The sequence below is a fragment of the Ursus arctos genome, unplaced genomic scaffold (assembly GCF_023065955.2).
Source record: "Ursus arctos isolate Adak ecotype North America unplaced genomic scaffold, UrsArc2.0 scaffold_24, whole genome shotgun sequence".
Classification (NCBI taxonomy): domain Eukaryota; kingdom Metazoa; phylum Chordata; class Mammalia; order Carnivora; family Ursidae; genus Ursus; species Ursus arctos.
The window spans coordinates 20183549-20207370 of NW_026622919.1; the positions used below are offsets into that span (position 1 = coordinate 20183549).

The following is a 23822-nucleotide window of genomic DNA, read 5'->3' on the forward strand; positions in this document are numbered from 1 at the left end:
TCTTCCAGTTCTCACGTTTTGTCACATCTTGGCCTATGCCAGTGTCTCATCTCTCTATTTCACAGTGAGGTGGGATGGGCCCAGCAGACTTGAGTCTACTTACTTGTGTCATTTTGAACAAGTTCACTTTCTTCTCAGATTCTTTATCTCTGATATATGGTGACAATGGCATTGAAACATCCAGAGTTTGGGGTGAGGATGGAATACTATATGTGAAGGGTTCTAGTAGACTACCTGATGAGGAAGTGACATATTGTTATTCATTTCTTTCCTGCCTCACCATCTGGGCCTTAGTTTTCTTCTCCATAAATTCAGGTCCTTCTATCTTTAGAGTTCTTTGATTCTTAGGAAATAGATCCTTCTTCTGAAGTGAACTTTTATAGGGTTAAAAGTTCAGGGTGAGGCAAGTAGGCTTTCTCTCAGATTCTAAATCACCTTAGGTCATGCCATTGTGCATTTTGATTTTTTTAGATGCTGAGAAAAGGCAATTTAATTTCCAATCTGGACATATCAACCAGTCATGCAAAAGGACAGCCATTTGCCTGTGAAGAAAAGTAAATAAGTGTAATTTGGTTTCGGTTCAAGAGGTACCATAGAGAATAGCTGGGTGAGAGAGGCCTTTGGGCAGAGAGGCCTTTGGAGGACTGATGGGGTTGGAAGAGGGTGGGAACCTGGCCCCAGTGGGAATCAGAAGCAAAAACTATAAAGAGGGGCAATGGGAAGAAAGGAATCTAAGATTTCCTTCCCCTTACAAAATCAGAGAAACTTCTGAGCCAAATGTTTGCACTGTGTTTAGGTATTCAGTCTCAAGAATTAGATAATGAATTGTTCAAATCCCAGCTCTGCCACTTATTGGCTGTGTCTTGGGAAAATGCTGAGCCTTTCCCAATCTGTTAATTTATCTGTAAAATGGGAATAATTTTACAGGCCAATCTTACAGGCTTGTGGGGAGGGTCGAATGAGAAATGTGCCATAGCACTAAGTGCTTTGTTTGGCGTAGAATAAATATTCATGAAGTGGTAAGTAACATCATCAGTATCGCCAAAACCATCACCATCATTACTATGGGTGTTAGTACAGAAACGCAAGGCTGGGGGATTCCCAGAAAGTGAGTAGAGCCCATGTCAACACCAGTATAAGAAAGGAGGCTTTGGTGGCACTACAACCCCATGTAGAGAACGTGTCCTCCTCAAGAACCACCCTGAATAAGATAGCCGAATCCACAAGATCAGTTACTTACCAGAGAATGTAGGGACAATGGGCCCTCTGTTAACTTCCTATGCCGGCTACCAAGTTAAGTTAAAATTTGCATTTTTATTGATTAATTCATGAATATAGTTGCCCCTAGTGTTTGCAAGGTAGGTGAATGAGGTTTTATCACCATTGCGCTGGCATGGGCAATGTGCCAAATTGTCTGCTTAACAGAATCGGATTTTCAGAAAATTCTACATCTGAGTCATCTGGGCCAACAATAAGGAAGAAGGTTATGGAAATAATCATCACTTCCACCCCATCCATATTCTCTCTCTCTCTCTCTCTCTCTATATATATATATATATATAATTTTACAGGCCAATCTTACAGGCTTGTGGGGAGGGTCAAATGAGAAATGTGCCATAGCACTAAGTGCTTTGTTTGGTGTAGAGTAAGTATTCATGAAGTGGTAAGTAACATCATCAGTATCGCCAAAACCGTCACCATCATTACTATGGGTGTTAGCACAGAAACGCAAGGCTGGGGGATTCCCAGAAAGTGAGTAGAGCCCATTTCAATGCCAGTATAAGAAAGGAGGCTTTGGTGGCACTACAACCCCATGTAGAGAACGTGTCCTCCTCAAGAACCACCCCGAATAAGATAGCCGAATAAGATATATATATATATATATATATATCTCCACTGTGTTGCACAAATGATTTTTTGGGGACTTCTTTGTGAGCCCAAGATTTTGAAAAGTGACAAGGAATACAAGGTGAGATGAGGAGGGCTACTTCATTAAGATTCTTTATTGGGCAATAGGGAGACTCCCAAGAGCTTGGAAGTGTCCAAGGGTATCTGATCCCAGACGTGACAGAGACGGCATGCTCATCAGGGATGGTACCCACTTCTTAGGGACGACAGAGTGAAGGTGCATTCTCATGGGTTGTGACTTGTTCCGGGAGCATCTCTCGCAGGCAGTCACACCTCTAGGGATATACAATGCTCTCAGAAAGAGGATTAACTCTAGGGATAAGGCGAGAGAAACTTCCAGAGACTTTGAGATAAGGTCACCATGGATACAAAGATAGCTCTGAGCTCCTCATTCTGATTTTCCATTCTTGTTGAGTCTGAAGTATTATGCTTCATACATATGCTTCAATACTGCCACTTGAACTCTCTCTGTGGACTATTCGGGGCATAATTTTATTTCTAGATATTTCTTCTCTTTCTCATCTTTAAGGAGATTGTTGCTTCAGTACCGTTTGGTAAACTTCTTCTATAAAGGGCCAGATAGTAAATATTTAGGCTTTGCAAGCCATATGGGTTCTATTACAACTATTCAACTCTGACATTGTAGACCAAAAGCGGCCATAGATAATACCTAATGAACATGGGTGTGTGCCATGTTTATTTAGAAAAAAAGGCAGCAGGCTAACTTTGGCTTGTTGGGCCCTAGTTTGCTATCTCTGCTTCAGTGTTATTCTACCCATTTAGCCAGTTTCACTTCTCAGCCATGAACACTCCATTATTTTCAAACTCCATGTATTGATAAATTCCCTAAGCCCCAATTAATACTCTCATGAGTAGGGCTCAGGATCCTTGCAGCTAACACAGGACAAGTTTCTGCTATGAAGTCAAGTTGAACTGAAAAATGGGCAGGACTGGTAAAAGAGGGCCACCTGGAAGACTGTTCACTCTAGACTCTCTTTCCAAGATATCTAGTGGCAGAACCTCATGGGTGAGGAGTCCCAAACAACTCCACCCCATGTCCTTGGCTCTCCTCCCCTCTGAGTAATGGGGAGAGCCATTTGGGATTGTGATGATTCTGTCTCCTTTGAAGCCATCTGATGAAACTCTGATTTCACAGCCACTAGCACCTAGGAGGAACCTGGCGTGACACAAGCTGAATGGAATAATTTTATGGGTTGAGGGGACTCTTTGGAGGCATCTAACTAGCATATTTTGTAGAAAAAATTAGCTGAAGCATTAGGAAGGGAAACTATGCTGTATGCCAACCCCCACCCACCAATAAGGGTATAAAAGGACTACGGAGGAAGGAGAGACTCAAACCTCACCACATCCACCTGTATCGGCTTACCTGCTCTCCATCACCTCTCCCTGCACCATGCCTTACAACTGCTGCCTGCCCAACCTGAGCTGCCGCTCCACCTGCTCCTCCCGGCCCTGCGTGCCCCCCAGCTGCCACACCTGCACCCTGCCCGGGGCCTGCAACATCCCCGCCAATGTGGGCAACTGTGGCTGGTTCTGCGAGGGCTCCTTCAATGGCAGCGAGAAGGAGACCATGCAGTTCCTGAACGACCGCCTGGCCAGCTACCTGGAGAAGGTGCGCCAACTGGAGCGCGAGAATGCGGAGCTGGAGAGCCGCATCCGGGAGTGGTGCCAGCAGCAGGTGCCCTTCGTGTGTCCCAGCTACCAGTCCTACTTCCGGACCATCGAGGAGCTCCAGCAGAAGGTGAGGAGGTGCCATGTGGGGGTGCAACAGCAGCTGACTGTCCTTGAAAAATAAGACATTCCCAAGTTCAAGTGGCCCTCATAGTAGAATCTTGTTTTCAGATTCTGTGTGCCAAGTCTGAGAACGCCAGGCTGGTGGTGCAGATCGACAATGCCAAGCTGGCCTCTGATGACTTCAGAACCAAGTATGTTGAAACTTTCAGGCTAGGTGACTCTAAGATCCTGATGGCTCTCTCATGGTCCCATGAGACTAAACATTTCCTAGAAGGGAAGAGGTAGCCATTTCACACTTTTCATTCCTCTTCTCAAGCCTGGCTTTATAGAAAACCATTTTCAAACAGAAATCCAGACTCACATGTTGCATGCTCTTCAGTCTATATTGGCCTCTCCCAAAGTCCTTCTTAAACTCGCAAATTCAGAGATCGACATGAACTATTCTTGGGGAATGGATTGGTTCTTGAGGAATGGTGTTATATTAACAACAAAATTGAGAGGAGAATGAGAGACTCCATTTAATGAACAGCTGTGGGCACCTTCTGGTGTTAGGTTGAGTCAGGGGCCTCTCCAGTCCATCTGTGCAGAACTTGAGGGAAACATGGGCGAAAAGAGGTAGTAAACTGTATCAGCTCTAAGAGATTGAAACCAGCCCATCCACAAGACACAAGACAGGGGGATGGGATTCTTTCCTGCCTCATCCTCCCACTCTGATCTGTATGTGCAGGTACCACACAGAGCTGGGCTTGAGGCAGCTTGTGGAGTCGGACATCAATGGCCTGCGTAGGATCCTGGACGAGCTGACCCTGTGCAAGTCTGACCTGGAGGCCCAGGTGGAGTCCCTGAGGGAGGAGCTGCTGAGCCTCAAGAGCAACCATGAGGAGGTGAGAGGAAAAGATTAAAAAAAAAAAAAAGTAGGCTTCAGAGCCACGCCTTTAACATCATCAACTAGAGGCAATTGCCATCAGACTTTTTGGGTTGGGACCCTTCTCTGAAGAACTCAAGGTCAGCCAGAGAGTGATGATGCTTTATCCACAGCATGGAATGAGGTGGGTTGCTTATTCTCAAGCAGCTGGATGAGGGTTGGGCAAATGTTGGAGATGCTGAGGAAGGGCATCCGTTTATTGGGCCCTGCTCTCTTCTTGTCACTGTTAGTTTCTGAATTAGTTCGAGAGATGGAGGAAAAAGAGAAATAAGACATGCCCCTCTCTTCAGTGAGCTCCCAGTCTAATCTGGGGAGATGGCCATGTAAAGACAACGACATAATACAGGCAGAGGAAAAGAAGTACTATATGAGATGTACAAGCAGCATATTCAGGGAATAATCCAGTCTACCTGGAAAGAGATAAGCAACTCTTCTCAGAGGCATGTCATGGGAAGGAGGAGGATTTCACACTTGGATTTTCAATCTGGGGGAAGAGGCTGAGGAAAGACACAGAAGTGGTAGAGCAGGTATACTGAGTTTGGCCCATGGACTGATACGGCTGGGCATGAATTACCTATAGGGATGTGATGGGCAATGAGGTAGGATTTGTATATGCCAGGGGGTTTGGACTTAGTCTTATTGGAAATGTGAGCTTCTTTCAGGTTTTTGGGAAAGAAATTGATGTGATCCCTATTTGGGTTAATTCCTACATCGTGTCAGGTGTGGGGAATGATCAGGATATTCCCTTTAGTGCACTTTTGTTGTGCTCACTTTCCTACAGTAGAAAGATACACAGCAGATCCATTTCTGTGTCTCATTCATTCCTCTTCTTCCATCAGGAAGTCAACACCCTGCGCAGCCAGATTGGAGACCGCCTCAACGTGGAGGTGGACGCAGCTCCCACCGTGGACCTGAACCGCGTGCTCAACGAGACCAGGAGTCAGTATGAGGCCCTGGTGGAGACCAACCGCAGGGACGTGGAGGAATGGTTCACCACCCAGGTGGGCATCTCAGCACGTGGCCGCTCGAGACCCTTGGCCCCGCGGGGCCCCTGAGGCAGGGTCTGACCCTGTCTTCTTCCCTGTGCTGTTTCAGACCGAGGAGCTGAACAAGCAGGTGGTGTCCAGCTCGGAGCAGCTGCAGACCTGCCAGGCGGAGATCATCGAGCTGAGACGCACGGTCAACGCCCTGGAGATCGAGCTGCAGGCCCAGCACAACCTGGTGGGTGTTGTTCAGGGTACTGGCCACACTCTCCTGACCTCGGGGAGCCTGGGACTTCTCTGGAACCCCCTGGAGAAGCTCCCTGAGGAGCATCTGTGTGACATTCCTTACCTTCTCCGCACAGAGGGACTCCCTGGAGAACACACTGACGGAGACCGAGGCGCGCTACAGCTCCCAGCTGGCCCAGGTGCAGTGCCTGATCAGCAACGTGGAGTCCCAGCTGGCTGAGATCAGATGTGACCTGGAGCGGCAGAACCAGGAGTACCAGGTGCTGCTGGACGTCAAGGCCCGGCTGGAGTGCGAGATCAACACGTACCGGGGCCTGCTGGAGAGCGAGGACTGCAAGTGAGTGGGAGGCAAAGAACTCTGGAAAACATGTGGTGGGACTACAAGGCATTGTGGGCATACACCTGTGGGCCACATTTTCAACTCACAAAACAACATGCATTTATAGGGAATCTACTATGTGACAGTTGAGCAGAAATGGAAGGTCAAGGGTGAAGCGCATACAACCCCCTTGCCTCAGGGAGCTAAACAATAACTGTTGGGTAAGGCAGATTGTGTTAGTTCCATGAGAGCTTGAGAGCAAAAGAACATATTTTTCAAAAAGACAATTTTTCATCTTAGCACATGGCATTCTGGGATGGGGAGAAGGATTTGATAACAATCAAATTTGATTCCAAATATGTCCAACCACGTCCAACCACTGAGAATTCATGCATTGTTTCATTAAGCACCTTAGGACTCTCTCCACAATTCTCCCCAATCCATTCTAAACCTCTGTGTCCTCCCAGGCTCCCCTGCAACCCATGTGCCACCACCAATGCTTGCGGCAATTCCTGCGGGTCCTGTGGCAACTGTCAAACGCGTTGCTCTTAATTTAAGAACTTGCATCCTCTTTGAAGACGACAATGAAGCCATTTAGATCAAACACAGGAAAAGTCCTTAGGTCCTGCCTTTGTTGGAGCTCAGCGGCAAGTTAGAAGCCTAGCCATGCCAAATGTGCTATTTCTAGACATGGAAATGCTTTCCAGATTCAACAAGCAAAGACACACATCATTAACTTCCAATGTCTGGAAAATCCCTTCCTATTGAAGTTTGAGTGTCTTTGTTTCTGAAGATGTCCAGCTCCCTGTAATCTGAGCTCCAGGTATTACTTTTAGGGCATTTCCTGTATGTATTGAGTTTCCTGCTTTTCTCGCTTCTTTGGTATTCTCTGGAATGCAAGGAAGCTCCTTCATTTACTTCCCAATAAACTTTATTTCTCTGGCATAGTAAATGTGTTTCTCATTCGTATTTATGCACTGTAAAGCACCTGCTGTGGCTGTTTCATAAAAATACCCCTTTGTTAGGAAGAAATGGGTTAAATGACTAACCCCAGACATTATGTTCCACTGGTAAATACTGATGGGGAAGGGGTTCTGTCCTCCTGGGAGGGTCCCCCCCCACGGGGAGACCGTGCAGGAAACCTGGCCTCCAGCACTCATGACCATCTTGTCTTGGCTGCAAGGTCCTTGGCAATACTGAGAGTCCTCCCCAAACCTCACTGCTATCTCCCACTGTCACCCTCATCACTCAGGGATTGATTCTCTGTTCCCCTTTCTCCTAAACTGCCTAAAGTTTCTGTAGAACCTGCTCAAAGAGAAGCTACCCTCTCCTTTTAACCTGTCAGCTGTACCTGCATCACTAGTATAGATAGCTGCCTTTCCCTCAAAATGTACCTTCAATGATTTCCATAAACCCACACACTCTGGGTCTTCTTGTTATATCTCCTACTACCTGTTCTCCTGCTCCTGATTAGCATGACTCCCCCTGTCACATCTAGGAAATGCTTAGATTCTTTGCTGTGTTTCTTTTTCTCCATCCCTGTTCAGGGAGAACTAGCATCTCTATGCTGATGACTCCTGAAGCTCTCACTTTAGCTCAAGTCCTGGGTCTTCAGTTGCTCATAGGACAGTTTGACTTGGTATTATGTTGCCACATCACATTTAATTGGACTCCAACTTATCTTTGCCAGACTGGTTCCTCCTGTTACCCACTTGTTATACCCAACACTTTATAATTCAAAGACCCTTTAAATGCAGACAAGCACGTCTCCCTACCTCCCTCTTTTCAAGTTCACTCTTTCCTCTACGTCTTTATAGATAGGTCTATAATGTTCTTCAGTAACTTCTGTATCACTTTATTTCCTTTCCTTTCAAGAAAGACCAATGTTGATTGTCTCCCCCAACAGACATTAATCCTACCCCCTGCTTGACTCATATCTGAATTATTAAAGCTCTCAACTCTATCGGCCACCATCTCAATTTTTCATTTAATTTGACACTATCTAACTTATCCAACTGCAATCAACTATCTCCTGTGTGTGTCACTACTGTGTGGAGTGCTGAGAACACACAGATAAGTGAGCCCCAGTCCTAGCCCACAGCATCTTCATAGTCTGGAGTGGACAAAATCAAGAGACAACCCTGCTACAGACAAACAAAAATGTGGCTCAAGAAAGGTGTAAATGAAGAATGATGAATTTCTAAAGTGTGAGAGAAAGACTATACTTTCAGGTACCATTTCTATAGTTTGAGGTGTGAGAGAGTGGTAAAAAGAGGCTCTAAGAGGAGATAGAACTCAATCAAGGCTTTGAAAACCTGAATATTCCATTTATACAAATGTTGTCTGCCTGTCCTTCAAGAGAGACTGTATCTTCACCCAATTAAAGCCTAGTGTAAACCACAGAATACTGTAAGTGGAATATGGGAACAGTAACACTAATAAGTATTCATGAGAAGGCTATTAAAACTTTAAATACTTCTCTTGTTCCAACTTCAATCAATAATTACTATTTGATATTAGCATAATTCTGAAATAAAGTTTGATGGGATATGTTTGGACAGATGAGTGTGTGCAGGTCTGACAAGAGGGAAAGTTTTAATGAACATGAGCTTTACCTGGTAAGGAGATGAGTGTATCTAGAGCACGACAGACCAATTTCTAGCTGGAGCAAAGCATAAATATGGTGGTGGAAGATGAAACTGCAAAGTAGTCATGGATGACCATATCTGGTGGTTTCATGGTTATCTGTGAGATTTGCTTGTAAGGAAGTTTGGCATATGATCTATTGGACAGCTACGTATAGCCTGGGTTGTGATGGGCCCCAGAAGTTGATGGGGTTGGGTGGGAAAGAAGCAAGAACAATTGGGAGGCTGATGAGAGACAATAGGACGAGATGGGGGGAGAGTGGAGGGCCAGGGTAGTGGGGTGGATTTCAGAGGCACAGCTCAGGATGTGGAAGCTGGTTGGCAGTAGAGGAACAATGGAGACAGAAGGAAGGAAACTAGTACTGATTAAATACCTACTTTGGGTCAACATGAGGGACATTTTTGAGCCTGAGAAAATGAAACTCTAGTGGGGCTCCAGTGGAGAGAGCTGGAAGAGAATGACTGGATCTGGGAGAGCTGTCAGAGAGTCACCTAAACAGAAATGATCAGTTAGAGCTGCAGCAGTTGTCAAGACTACCAAGAGGAGTGATGTTAAACTGGGGATGACCTCGGGAACCACTGGGAGAAATGACAGAGCGGTCTCAGGCTCTTCAAAGTCCCTGCCATGAGGTTCTCTTTGGTTTGGCCCAGTACCCAAGGAGAGAGGTGACATCCAGCTATAAGCAGTTGCAGTGGGAAGCAACTGAAGCAACACAGAAATCCAAAGAAGTTGGGGTTTTGATGAGGGGATGGTCAACGGCATCCTTCTCATGAATCCCCATTAGTGTTACTGTTCCTTATTTGTTCCACTTACAGTATTCTATGGCTTACACTAGGCTTTAATCAGGTGAAGATACTGTCTCTCTTGAAGGGCCAGGAAGATTGAGGATTCAGACAAGTCAGTGGACATAGCAATAGGGAGATCACTAGTGACCACAGAGAGAGCAGGGTCTGTGGGATCCTGGGGGAAGAAGCCATCTTTCAGTGGCTCTTTCACATCTGTTTCAAATCACCAACTTGATAGTAAACTTAATGCAAAAGTTCAACACAACGTATCATACTAAACATGAAGCTTACTTTGCTTTATCCTCTGTGTAACTCTTAAAACGTTTTGGCATCTGCTCTTCCCTTTGATCTGTAGAGCAGTCACATAAACAGGTTTTCATCCCTTCTCTGAGTGGTTCCCGAATCCAGCCTTCCCAGAAGACTAGGACTATTAAGTTATATTATCTTGGATTGTTTCATGTTCTTCTTGACTCCTCCATTCTAGACTAGACAGAGTTAGAGACATACTGATGAACTTTGCATTTCTCTGATTTGGCTTGATCCCTGAAGACCTCCAAACTCTCTTCCCTTTGGGAGCTGAAGACTGAGTGTAAGAGAAACAAGGCAGCTCTAGAGAGGATTTGAGTAATGAGCACTGAATGCTATTTTGGGGTGCTCTACCTTTCTTTGCCCAGCCCATATTACTACTGACCTGGCTCATTCGCCATGTCCTCCCATGTTTGTCCTTCACTGGAAATGTTGTTTAAGCATCTTCCCAAAGCCAAATCTCTTGGTTTAGTTCCTGGATCACCACCATAATTTCTCCCCTCAATGTGGTAAGGTGGATAATTGATAAATTGTCTATGGAAGCCCTTTATCTTGTTCTTATAAGCAGCTCTTACTGGGGCTTGCCCAGCAGGGTGGGCTGGTGTTGGTATCAAACAGTGTTTCTGCTTTTCTAATTCTCCAGTGGGTAACTCTTCATCTCTTTTAGGCAAATGTCAGTATCTTGGTCTGTGTGTGTCCAATGATAGCACTCCTGGCCTCTCCTTGCCATTCATCTACATTAAAATAGAATAAATCTGTAAGTGGCCCAATATGATACTTTGTATTTCCCAAAGAATGCAGTTTACATTTCTCATGATGAGAATTTTAAGTGCCAGTACCTGGCCATCAGAGAAGATGGTTTTGGGAAGGAGTGGGAGGCTTCCTAAGACCTTTAAAGTTCTGCCATGGGAGGATGGTCTCAGCAGATCTGCCCTGATTCCACTCTGAGGTTAAGTGCCCCTGGTGAGTTTGCATGTGATCTCTCCCACAGAAATAGCTTTGGCTTCCATAATAAATAGTATCTTTAAACCTCAACTGCAATTTTCTCACATCTGGTGACCAGAAGCCTTACCACGGCGTCTGGCACAATTACATGGGCAGGTATAAAACCTTCTTGTTAGGATTTGATTTGCTCATCATGTTTATTGAAGGGTCATTGACTAGAGACAATGGCATTGCTTCTGTAAAGGTAAGGATTCACAGCACACAGTAAGTGCAATAAACAAAAAACAACTGCCTTCCAGAATTCCTGGGAAATGACTTGAAACTTGGCTCTTTTCTCAATAAACCCAAACCCTCTCAGCTATTATAATCTAATGACCAAGCAGCTATGCAGCAATCATGGTTATTTCTACTCAAGTGGTGGGAGGAGTCCTGTTTTCTAAACTCTGCCCTCTACTTTTGAAGATACAGGGATACTTACCTCTGGGTCATTTGGCTTGGAGGTACCAGCTGCTGTAATGGTTTAGGGATCCCCATGGACATTTTTGCCAATCTACAGCACAGCATTCCTTTCTAACTCTTTAAAAAAGTGCCACTGTCTAGATTTTTCTCTTTTGAAGCCTGGGGCATCGAAGAAGGGGGGAGGGGAACAGAAAAGCTAATGAATCCAACTATTTGCTTTATGTTATTTGATCTGATCCAATAGGGCTTCAATCAGTTTGGTACTGATTTTAAAGCAGCACATCCATGCCATATCTCTCTAAAGGTAGAGATTCAGGCAGGAGGGGCAGAGAGTTGCGGATTGTGAATGTGGTTAAGGATGGCAGCGCCTTCAAAGCATTATGCTCTGGGAGGCCACACATTTACTCCAAATCTGCTGTCCTTTAGGAAAGCACATTTGAAGCTCCACATTGGAAATGACTTTCAGAATCACCCAAGAAAATGCACATTATTATTTTACACTCACAACGTGTTTCTGACCCATTAAAGAGGCTACTAAGTTTAGTTGTTTATCCCATTCACTAGGCTTGGTTCCAAATGATATCTGGCTGGTCTCAAAAATAAACACACCCTGAGAAGATGAAGATTTGCCTTCAGGAGGATAACCAATAGAAGGTGTCCCAGACTGTGAGGTCAGCTTTGTAGAAGGGGTGATCTGAGTGGTGCCTGTAGAGGAGGAGTTAGTACGTAGCTTCCAAAAGGAGCTGCTTTAAGGGGTATCTGCCCTGTTTTGAGCACTGATAGATTAAACATAAAATCCTCATAGTTTGTGTCTCCATCTGGAATAGCGTGAGGACAGAACATCTGAGGGCAGAACATCTGTTTGCCAAAATGTATTGATGGTCACGAGATGCTATTAAGCATGTCATGAGGTGGTGGCTTTTCATGATCACATCCTTTGGAGAACTGGGCTTAGATGTTTCTCCTTCAAATAAACCAAGGGTTTCCTTTTTTCAAGATTTTAGCAGGTATTACACTTACTTTGTAGACTTCCTTCTATTAGAATAGAAATGACCTTTGGTTTTTTGATAGAGAACAGGCTTTTGTTTCCTGGCCCAGTCTAATTTGGGAGGGGATACTGTCTAGTAGTGGTTGAGCTTCATTGAACTCAATCCATTTGTGCATTATTTCATCTCAGGAGTGAGGAGATTGGAAGAGAGACAGTTGGTGTGATGGAGAGAGCATGGCTGTTGGAGTTAGAGAAGTTTGGGTTTGAATGCTGGCTTACCATGTAGGAGCTCTGGGACCGTAGGCAACCTCTCGGAGGCTTGGTGTCCTCATCTACAAACCCCACAGGGTTTTGTGAGGTCTGAAGGAGACAATGCATATGAGGTGCTTTGAACAGTGGATGCTCAGTAAGCAGGAGCCATTGCGATGACACTCATGTTGTGTGTAAGGGTAGGTACTCCCATGTTGTTCATTTCCTTAACGTTCTGTGAACATTGAGTAATAGTAGAAATGGGCCTGGGGGACTTCTTACAGCCCCCTAAGGAGAGGGGAGAATTGCCTCCATCTTGCCTGGATGGAAGGGCAAAGGGCTGTTTAACAGGATGGCCTTGTAGGTCCGCTCTGATCTCAGCTTCCAGGATTCCCTACCGAACAGTCTAGTCTCCAGGTGGGTTTCCTTAAGTAGCTGTTCTCACAGAGTCCTCAATGAATAGGAGCTGGATGAGCCACCGATGTTTCCTCCTTTAGGAGTAAGAGGCATAGATGTGCCCCTCTCTGGGGGACAGGGTATAGCTGTCACCCCAAATCAACGCCCTGTGAACAAGTGCTGTTGTTGGCAAGGAAATGGGTTGGTCACTTTGAAGGTCTTACTTAACCAACCAGCATAATCGGTGAGGAGTTCTGACTTAGCAGGAAGCCAGGGTAGAGCATTTTATGAGGTAAAGGACTCGCGTGAGGTGGCTAAATAACAAATGGAAAAATGGGTAAATAGGGTAAAACGGGATAATGGTGCGTGTGGACACCACACCCATTGCTGACAGAATATAAAGCCCTGGAAAGGACCAGGGCTTACACCAGAGAGAGCAATCAGCCTTCGAAACTGACCTTCAGAGCTCCACTCCCTCCAGCACCATGTCTTACAACTGCTGCCTGCCCAACCTGACCTGCCGCTCCACCTGCTCCTCCCGGCCCTGCGTGCCCCCCAGCTGCCACACCTGCACCCTGCCCGGGGCCTGCAACATCCCCGCCAACGTGGGCAACTGCGGCTGGTTCTGCGAGGGCTCCTTCAATGGCAGCGAGAAGGAGACCATGCAGTTCCTGAACGACCGCCTGGCCAGCTACCTGGAGAAGGTGCGCCAGCTGGAGCGCGAGAACGCGGAGCTGGAGAGCCGCATCCGGGAGTGGTGCCAGCAGCAGGTGCCCTTCGTGTGTCCCAGCTACCAGTCCTACTTCCGGACCATCGAGGAGCTCCAGCAGAAGGTGAGGGGGTGGCCACCATGCTGCTGATTTAGTTAACTATTTATTTAAATTTAACGTACCAAGGTCTGAGTGGATCTAAGACTATTCAAAGCGACGATGATAAAGGCATTGACTTCATTGGCTTAGGTAGGACACATCAAATTATCTTAGAAGATCTATTTGGGAAGCCCCATGGGGGAGGATAGGGACTGGGATAGGGTAAGACATTAGACTACGATCAGTCCTAGCAAACTTACATTGCTTCTTACCTAAAACCAGAGTATCTGAGTTTTTAGTTCTATTATGATTTTTTTTTAGGCTTATAGCATTAAAAAAATGCACCTGAATTATTTCTTGGAGCTAGTGATTTCCTAAGTGGATCCTCAAATACTTAAAGCCTTTCAAAGCTGTAGCCAGAGGCTGTGCCAGTGGCAAAGTAAAAGAGCTGTTGGCCCCATAAGCCCCATTAATATACACAGACCCTGTACGATCTACTAGAGCAAGCATGCGGGTGAGAGTTCAGGGCCAGAAATGAAGGAGGAGAAGTGAAGATAAGTAAAGAATCAGCATAGAGGTGGGGCTTAATACATGGTATAGGTCAGGGAGGGCTTCCCAGGAGAGGAATATATGAGCAGGGTGGACGGATGAGAAGGAGTTTATATTCGATGGCACAAGCCTTTGATTCTCTGAGGAGATTAACTGTCCACTGCTCAGTACTGCTAGCAAAGTGAATGCCAGAAAGGGCCATGCAATTTGAAGAACATGCATTCATTTGCCCATATTTACTGAATACACAGCACGGTGCGTGAGCGAGGGAAAAAGTACAGAGTGAGACAGTGTCTTTCCTTCAGGAGCTCGTGGTCTAACAGGGGAGACAGACATGGCTGGAGTGAAGGGGAGAAGCATAACTGGCTAAGTGCTAAGTACTGTTCAGGGTGCATGGAGGAAGTGACCCCCTGCAAGAGCTGGGGGGCAGACGGGGAATGTGGGTCATGCAGGTGGTCTTGCTAGGTGGGTGAAGACATCCCAGGGCATTCCAGATGGAGGGAGAAGCTCTATGCAAAAGCATGGATAAGGACAATATGAAGGAGAGTAGAAAGAGGTCAGCAGGACTGGAATAAGGGGATGGGAGGGTAGGAAAATCAGCCTGTTCTGGTTTGGCTGGGATTTTTCTGGGTTTAGCATCCTAGGAGCCCCCTATTTCTAAGCAAACTGGGACAGAGGTCACTCTAAGGAAGGCCCAATATCCAGTATGCTCAATTCCTGCAGGAAGCCAGAAGCAGACCAAAGAGAGAATTCACGACAAAGGACACATTTCTCCTTGACTGTTTTAGTTTTGAAATGAACAGTGCTATTAATTAATCCTCCTTTTATCCCCAAACTGAAAATCTGGGAAGACTCAAAGCTATTTGGAAGGAACGTGTATTTGAAAAAAAAAACACCAGCTTGTCACTTTGAGCTATAAGGCATTCCTTCTTAGTATAACTCATTTCATAATGAATCCTGTCCCCAGATTCTGTGCAGCAAGTCTGAGAACGCCAGGCTGGTGGTGCAGATCGACAATGCCAAACTGGCTGCAGACGACTTCAGAACCAAGTAAGATTTTTCTAACCATCAGGGCAATCGAGTAATGGGGCGCTCAGTTGCAATGTGATGAACTCTGTCCCGGGTGTGTCTAAGCAGAAGCGGGCTGGCGTGGCATTGGGAGGATTCTGGCATCGGGTAGTTAGGTTAAAGGTCAGTTTCCTCACTGAATGCAAGAATGCTGCCTTTTAAGCTTATTTTTAAGGAGGCAAAGAAGTGACCCATTCTCTCTCTTTTTCAACTTAATACGCGGACCAAGTTTAAAAGTGAATTTCACACCTGTTTCTTAGTATATGTGCGTCACTATCAGCCCATCAGAAAAAAAGTTATTAAATCACCAAAATAGGAGGCAAAATCCATTTCGGAATATCATTTTTTCTAGGTGTGATCATTACAGTCATAGGAATCCTTTGCATTTTTTGTGGGACTTTATAGTTTACAAGTATTTGTGATTACTATGTCATTTCTTCATCTTCAGACGAACCCTGTGAAATGTTAGTTTGGTTTCCATTTTGTAGATGAAGAAGTCAAGGCCCAGAGACATGAAGGAATTTATCCATGGTCATAACTGCAAGGCTGAACCTAACTGATGTCTAATTCAGTGTGTTTTGTTTTTTTTTTAATCACAAGACCAGGTTGCTTTCAAGGTGGTTGGAAAGGATGGGGGGACAAGCTGTATAATAGGCATATGGAGTTCACCAACTCAAAGAGGCAAGACAGGGCTTAATCCATAGCAGCCTGTGCAAATCCTTAGAACAAATGCAGTTAATATTAGATTAAAACTGCACATAGGCCCCCCACCAATACCTTCTTTATGGATCTCAGGGATCTCAGGGAGAAAACAGGTCTTTTTACTCAGCATGGTGGTATTTTTTCCCCTTCCAAAGAGGGAATTTTTTAAAAAATTCAAAAAATGTCAAAATGTAATGAATTTGACTAGGTCAGCCAAGTAAAGCCCTAGGAAAAGTCTTCTTTTTTGACTCCCTTTGACCTTCCACTGTGTGTGCAGGTATGAGACGGAGCTGGGCTTGCGGCAGCTGGTGGAGTCAGACATCAATGCCCTGCGTAGGATCCTGGATGAGCTGACCCTGTGCAAGTCTGACCTGGAGGCCCAGGTGGAGTCCCTGAAGGAGGAGCTGCTGAGCCTCAAGCAGAACCACGAGCAGGTGAGGGAGTCCCAGCCCCCATCATCCTATATGGAGAGTCCCATACCTCCCTTGAGCAGGATAAGGTTGGTGTTTGCTAAGCACTCTAGAGCTAACACAACATTTTGCTCCTTGCTCAAAACACACTTGGTGGATTTTGGGGGAATGAGTCATAAGTTTACCTAAAAGAATGTGGTCAGCTGACTTATTTCTACTTGGGGCCAATATATGGCCAAAAGTCCACACGAAGATCTTTAGTGTACTTCCTACTGCTTGACAAGATCTATTACCTTTTGAAGGTGCCAAATTAAGAACCAAGACTATAAGGAGACAGCAGACTTCCTAGTATTATACATCATCTAGATACTGGAACCCAGTGGATGGATGGATGGATGGGAAAACTGAGAGAGATGAAGGAATTTAAATAATGGTTGGCTCGGACTTCACGGTTGAATGTAATAGTAGGATGTCAGATGCCTATATCAAAGATTAGATGTTTTGAAGAAAAGGAGACTACTCTAAGTAGACAGTATATAAAGGGAGAAGGCCATGAAATAAATGGGAGGAGTTATACCTCTGTATTTCTCTGTATTTAAGTAGCAATAATTACAAACCAGATACCATGCCAGACTTATCACTGAGCAAAGGGAAAATCAGAAAGAAATGATAGAATCTTGGATTGGAAAGAAACATTAGCAATCACCTATTCAAGCAGCCTCATCATGATGATGAGGAGACACTCAAACAGGAGGCCTGAATCACACAGAGGTAACTTCGCTGGGTTCTATGTCAACTGGGCTTCAACTCATATTTCCTAATTCCATTGCAATCTTCTCCCCACCATACTGGACTCCCTCAAAGAGAGTTTATTTATAGACTTTTTTCCTGTGGGTTCATTCCTCTCCCTTCCGCCCCCAGGAAGTCAACACCCTGCGCTGCCAGATCGGAGACCGCCTCAACGTGGAGGTGGACGCAGCTCCCACCGTGGACCTGAACCGCGTGCTCAACGAGACCAGGAGTCAGTATGAGGCCCTGGTGGAGACCAACCGCAGGGACGTGGAGGAATGGTTCACCACCCAGGTGGGCATCTCAGCACGTGGCCGCTCGAGACCCTTGGCCCCGCGGGGCCCCTGAGGCAGGGTCTGACCCTGTCTTCTCCCCTGTGCTGTTTCAGACCGAGGAGCTGAACAAGCAGGTGGTGTCCAGCTCGGAGCAGCTGCAGACCTGCCAGGCGGAGATCATCGAGCTGAGACGTACGGTCAACGCCCTGGAGATCGAGCTGCAGGCCCAGCACAACCTGGTGGGTGTTGTTCAGGGTATTGGCCACACTCTCCTGACCTCGGGGAGCCTGGGACTTCTCTGGAATCCCCTGGAGAAGCTCCCTGAGGAGCATCTGTGTGACATTCCTTACCTTCTCCGCGCAGAGGGACTCCCTGGAGAACACGCTGACGGAGACCGAGGCGCGCTACAGCTCCCAGCTGGCCCAGGTGCAGTGCCTGATCAGCAATGTGGAGTCCCAGCTGGCCGAGATCAGGTGTGACCTGGAGCGGCAGAACCAGGAGTACCAGGTGCTGCTGGACGTCAAGGCCCGGCTGGAGTGCGAGATCAACACGTACCGGGGCCTGCTGGAGAGCGAGGACTGCAAGTGAGTGGCCAGCAGGACATACCCCTGCAAGGCACACACACAGCTTTACTCAAGAACAAAACAGAGACTTTGCAGGTCAAGCTTCAGAAGCCAATGTGTCTGCAGAGACCAGAGATTTCTGTTGCAGTAGTGTACCATGGAGGGTATTTTTTGCTATCATTACCTGGCGGGAAGGTATATTCTGTTCCAAAAGATACTCATGAGACTAGATTATTTTCTCCAACTGATGAGCCTTTGGAGGCTGATGCATAAATGAAGCTTTGTGCCTTCACGGTTGGCCTGTCTCAGCAGAAGGGAAAACAAAACTATAACAATCATCACATATATTTGAATAGCTTTTGGATTTAACCCGCATTTTCAAATCCACTGTCCCATTGGTCCTTGTTGGAATCATGTGAAGCAGGCAGAATGGGGACAGTATAACCGTCTTATAGATGAGCATTTGAATGCTGAAGGAGAACACAATTCGTTAGCTCACGGAGTACAGCTCTCGTCACCCGACAGTATTTTCATGAACACATTCTGTGTGCTATGTGTTACCAATCCCGTCTTACAGGCGAGGAGGCTGAGGCTCAGAGGGGAGAAGGGACTTCCCCATGTCTCCAGGGTTATAGAATGAGGGCTGGAATTCCACCTTCAGTCTTCTTTGCTCTTTTCTGCCACTGTCTCAGAGTTCTGTAAAAGGAGCAATCCAAACAAGGCTTTGGCTTCCTAAGATGCCAGAGAAAGGTTTCTGCTTTTTCTGTCTCCTTGGGTTGAGCTCTTTCTTTTTAAAAATTATCCCTCCCATGCTGACCAACTATTAATTCTGTGTCCCAGGCTGCCCTGCAACCCCTGTGCCACGACCAACGCATGTGACAAGCCCATCGGACCCTGCGTCACCAATCCCTGCACCCCATGTGGCCCACGCTCCCGCTGTGGGCCCTGCAGCACCTTTCGGTGCTAGATATCCTGGGGCCAGCAAGAGGACTGCATGAAGACAGAAGGACCATCAATGGACCAGCCCTGATTACCTGCCAAGTATCAGCCACAGAAGCCAGCCCCAGGCCTCCTCGTAAATCACGGTCTGGAAGGAGAGCAAATGCCCAGGTGTGGCCTGACTCTGAGCCGAGCCCACCAGATTCCCTTCATTCAACACTGCTCTCTTATAGTTGTTCTGTGACCTGATGATCTGATAGGTCTGGGCTGCGAAGGTGTCCTACCAGGTGTGTTGTGGTTCTTTCTGTTGCTTTGACCTTCCTCGCAGGTCCCTAAATCCCTTTGGAAATCTAATAAACTTTCCTCTTGCAAAGCAGTGACGGTTCTCATTTGTATTCATTCTTTCCAAAGTGTTCACTCTGTATGTGCTTCTTATAAAGCCACTTGAAAGCACAGGAGGACTGTGTCATTAATCCTCTCCCCAGAGTGCTTCATCACCATTAATTAACATTCATTAGGTGCAGTGAGTCTGGCGTCCACTCGGGCCAGCCAGGAACCAGTGGGGCCACTAAAGGCAAGAGGCCTCATCCAAATATGGTGAATATTCACTATGGGAGCTGACTCAGTACTGCACCATGGTTAACATTTCTAGAAAGTTCCACTTTTTCTTTCCGAGTGCCTGCAAGAAGAGGGACAGAAGCTAACATTTACCGAACACCAACCAAGTACCAAGAGCTGTATGACTGATTTTCTTTCTAATTCACACGGTGAGGAGCTCAGAGCTCATTGTCAATCACACATGAGGTATGACTGTGAGGGAATGAAACCCACCCCTAAAAGCACCCGGATCTTATGCATCCTTCAACACTATCACAAGGGGGAGGGATGATTTTCTTGGTACCTCAGACATCTCTGAGACTCTCCTTTGGGAAATACTGAAGGATTCATAACAGTAAAAAGGGCATCTCTTCTATCTGATATTACCCAACAGATTTTTATAAAGTGTTTCTCTTCTTGCTTGGCTTTTGTAACCACGAGGACTACAACTGGATTTTGGGACCAGCTCCCTTCCCTACCCAAAAAGAAGTTCTTCAGAATCAAACTAGGATATTAAGTCTCTGGTCTCTGCCACTATTAAAGTGACCGTTATGCTGGTGCCCTGCCCCCACTGGTGTCTACTGATGTCTGGCCATGCTCGATGGCTCCCACAGCTGTGCACGCTGTGGCCCGCGCAGGGCCACTGTCCTGTCTTGGGCTAAACTGCTAGTTAAGTCTTCTCTCCTTGAGATGAAGCTGGCTGACACTCTGTCCCCCTGCTATGACAATGGCCCTCGAACGTTGGTCATAAATCCTTGTCTTAACACACTCTGGTTCCCTTAGTGTCCGCTCCTCTGTCGTGGATATTTCTGGTGCTGCTGGACCTCCCTTACCCAGGCACGGCCCTGGAAGATGACAGAGTGACACCACAGGCTGTGCTCAGAGTGTCCCAGGCCCAGCTGGCGTACTTTGGCCTCTCTCCCTTTCTTCCCAGGAGCCACCTGCATGTTTCCTATGAATACCTTATGCACTCTATGCCATCCATTCTCTGTACGTGCTGGACTGCTGTCCACCCCCAGGAACCAACAGCCGCCTTTACCAGGGCCATGTGCTTCCCAAACACCCAGTTCTCTGCCTTGCGAGTGAGAGCTCCAATCCGTCAGCACAGTACATACACCTTTCTTATTGTTCAACGTGTAAAGCATCAAACGAAACTTTGCCTCTATGTTAGACAAGACTATGTCAGTGGAACAACTGGGTCTGGGGGAGGCTGTCCTGAGGCTTGGTCTCTGCCATGGTGCTTTCTTTGGTGAAGAAGAGAGAGGAGTGCCAGGGAAATCACTTCGTCCCAGAACACAAACTGATTTCTGAGATGTCTGGGTGGGGTTCAGTGTTACGACTCACCTCACACATGGGGCAAGACACACGGCGCTGAAGCCCGCCGCCAAGGATCTGCGATTCGCCACTTGGTGTAACAAGGCGCTGCTGCTATTTCTCACTGTAAATCGCGAATTATGAAATATTTCAAACATCTGAAAGTACAAAAAAATAACAAGACACTTATAAACCCACAACGAAGATTTAAAGGATGCCAACCTTGTGCTGTGTTTACGCCATTGCTGTGGGGTTTTTTGTTTGGTTGGTTTGGTTTCTGGAAATAAAATGTTACGAGTTGACACAAAACTCCACCTTTATCCATCCTTCTCCCCCTCCTTTCCCCTAGAGGTAATTGCTATTCTGAACTTGGTGGTGCGTCCTTCTCCAAAGAAAACATTTCTAAAAATTATACATGGTTACATCCATGCACAGTGCGTGAGTGTGTCACGTTAGCAGTTTCAGCTAGAAAATATAAGTGGTATAAATCTTACCATTAATTTTCTCCATTCAGCATTATGTTTCTGAGATTTATCTGTGTTAATACACATTATTCTTGTCATTTATTTTAACTCTTTTGTAGTATTTCAGAATGAAAACACATCACGTTTTTATTTACTTACTCCACTGCTGAGGGACAGTTAGGGTCTTCCTCCCTTCCTCCCTCCCTTTCTCCCTCCCTCCCATCCTCCCTCCCTCCCCTCCTTCTTTCCTTCCTTCCTATGTCCCTCCCTCCCTCTCTTTCTTTCCTCCCTCCCTCTTTTTCTTTCTTCCTTCCTTTCTCTTCCATTCTTCCTTTTTCTTTCTTTCTCCCCTTCCTTCCTTTCTCCCTTCCTTCCTCCCTTCCTTCCTCCCTTCCTCCCTTCCTTCCTTCCTTCCTTCCTTCCTTCCTTCCTTCCTTCCTTCCTTCCTCCCTTCCTCTCCATTCCTTCCTTCCTTCCTTCCTTCCTTCCTTCCTTCCTTCCTTCCTTCCTTCCTTCCTCCCTCCCTCCCTCCCTCCCTCCCCCCCTCCCTCCCTCCTTCCATCATTATAAACAGTGTTGCAAGAACATCCTTGCCCATGTCTCTTTATGTACCTGTGTGAGTGAGTCTCCAGAGCAGTGGTTCTCAAAGTGTGTCCTGGGAACCTGGGAAGCTGTTAGAAATGCAAATTCTTCAATCCTTCCCCCTACTTACTAATTCCAAAACTCTGGGGGTGGGGCCCAACAAATTTGTTTTTTGCTTTGTTTTATTTCGTTTTACAACTTTGTAAAAAAGTTCTGGGTATATAGCCAAAGGAAATGAAGTCACTGCCTCAAAGAGATTATCTGCACTTCCATGTTCAATACAGCATTATTCACAATGGCCATGATATGGAAACAGATGTCTGTAGATACGGATAACTGAACAAAGAAAAAAAACATATACAACAGAAGGGCAAAAAAAGAAAGTGATCTTTTCTAACTTATTTCACGTAAATTCAATTAGTTAACATATAGTGTATCTTTAGTTTCAGAGGCAGAGTTCACTAATTCATCAGTTGCATGTAACGCCCAGTGCTCATTACATCACGTGCCCTCCTTAATGACCGTCACCCAGTCCCCGCATCCCTCATCCACCTCCCCTCCAGCAACCCTGTTTGTTTCCTATGATTAAGAGTCTCTTATGGTTTGTCTCCCTCTCTCATTTCGTCTTATTTTATTTTTCCCTCCCTTCCCCTATGATCCTCTGTTTCGTTTCTTAAATTTCACATATGAGCGAAACCATAATTGTTCTTTTCTGATTGACTTATTTCTTTCAGCATAGTATCCTCCAGGTTCCACCCACGTCAATATAAATGGTAAGATTTCACCAAAAAGAAGGCAATCTTGTCATTTGTGATAATGTGGACAAACTTGGAGGACATTGTGTTAAGTGAAATAAGCCAGACACAGAAAGACAAATATTGCATGGTCTTTCTATGTTTTAAACATTTTTTTAAAGATTTTATTTATTTATTTGACAGAGATAGACAGCCAGCGAGAGAGGGAACACAAGCAGGGGGAGTAGGAGAGGAAGAAGCAGGCTCCCAGCAGCGGAGCCTGATGCGGGGCTTGATACCACAACGCTGGGATCACGCCCTGAGCCGAAGGCACATGCTTAACGACTGAGCCACCCAGGCGCCCCTAAACATTTTTTTAATTAAAAATATTTTTTTGAGTATAGTTGACACATGATGTTACATACAACTTCTGCATGATCTCTCTTACATGAGAAACCTAAAAAAGTTAAACTCATAAAAGCCAGAGAGGGACTGGGGGTGAGGAAGATGGAGCAATGTTGGTCAAAGGGTGAAGTTTCGGTTATAGAGGATGAATACGTTTTGGAGCGCTAATATATAGTGGGGTGATGACAATTAACAATACTGCATTGTATTTTTTGGAAATTTTCTAAGAAGATAAATCTTAAATCCAGCACACACACACACACACACACACACACACACACGTAACCAAGTGGAGGTGATGAAGAAGTTATTTAGCTTGATCGTGGTGCTCCTTCCAGAATGTATGCACATGCATATGAAAGCATCAAGTTGTACACCCAGCAATCTGTTTTCACTTTCAAATTTGAGAAGCGCCCTCGGACTTAGCAAATACTGCCAATACATGCGGGCAGGATGCATCTTGTTTTAGTCTGCAGTTTTCTTGTTCCTAGTGAAATTAAGCATTTAAGAAACATTTTGATTGGTCATTCAGGCTTCTTTTCTATAAATTCAATAATCATGGAATGCCTACAATGTCCTAAAACTGTCCTAGGTGTTGGGTCAGGGTAGTGAAAGAAACGAAGACCTGCTCTCAAGGAGCTTGCTTTCAGGTGGGGAGACAGGCAGTAAAAAGAGTCAGACAAATATGATTGTGTCAAGGGGTAGGTGCTAA

The 23822-nt window shown here is 45.8% G+C and overlaps 2 protein-coding genes across 2 annotated transcripts; both read left to right on the forward strand.

The window, feature by feature from the left end:
- The first annotated feature begins 3266 nt into the window (after window positions 1–3266).
- Window positions 3267–7078, forward strand: KRT34 (keratin 34). The gene is made up of 7 exons (XM_048212883.2): window positions 3267–3670; window positions 3772–3854; window positions 4391–4547; window positions 5428–5589; window positions 5684–5809; window positions 5934–6154; window positions 6604–7078. The coding sequence occupies exons 1-7, from the start codon at window positions 3323–3325 to the stop codon at window positions 6686–6688; spliced, it is 1182 nt and encodes a 393-aa protein (XP_048068840.1). The 5' UTR covers window positions 3267–3322; the 3' UTR covers window positions 6689–7078.
- Window positions 7079–13318: 6240 nt separating this feature from the next.
- LOC113249586 (keratin, type I cuticular Ha1-like) lies at window positions 13319–19401 on the forward strand. Its single transcript, XM_026491053.4, has 7 exons — window positions 13319–13743; window positions 15236–15318; window positions 16316–16472; window positions 17370–17531; window positions 17626–17751; window positions 17876–18096; window positions 18916–19401. The coding sequence occupies exons 1-7, from the start codon at window positions 13396–13398 to the stop codon at window positions 19040–19042; spliced, it is 1224 nt and encodes a 407-aa protein (XP_026346838.1). The 5' UTR covers window positions 13319–13395; the 3' UTR covers window positions 19043–19401.
- The last annotated feature ends 4421 nt before the right edge of the window (window positions 19402–23822 follow it).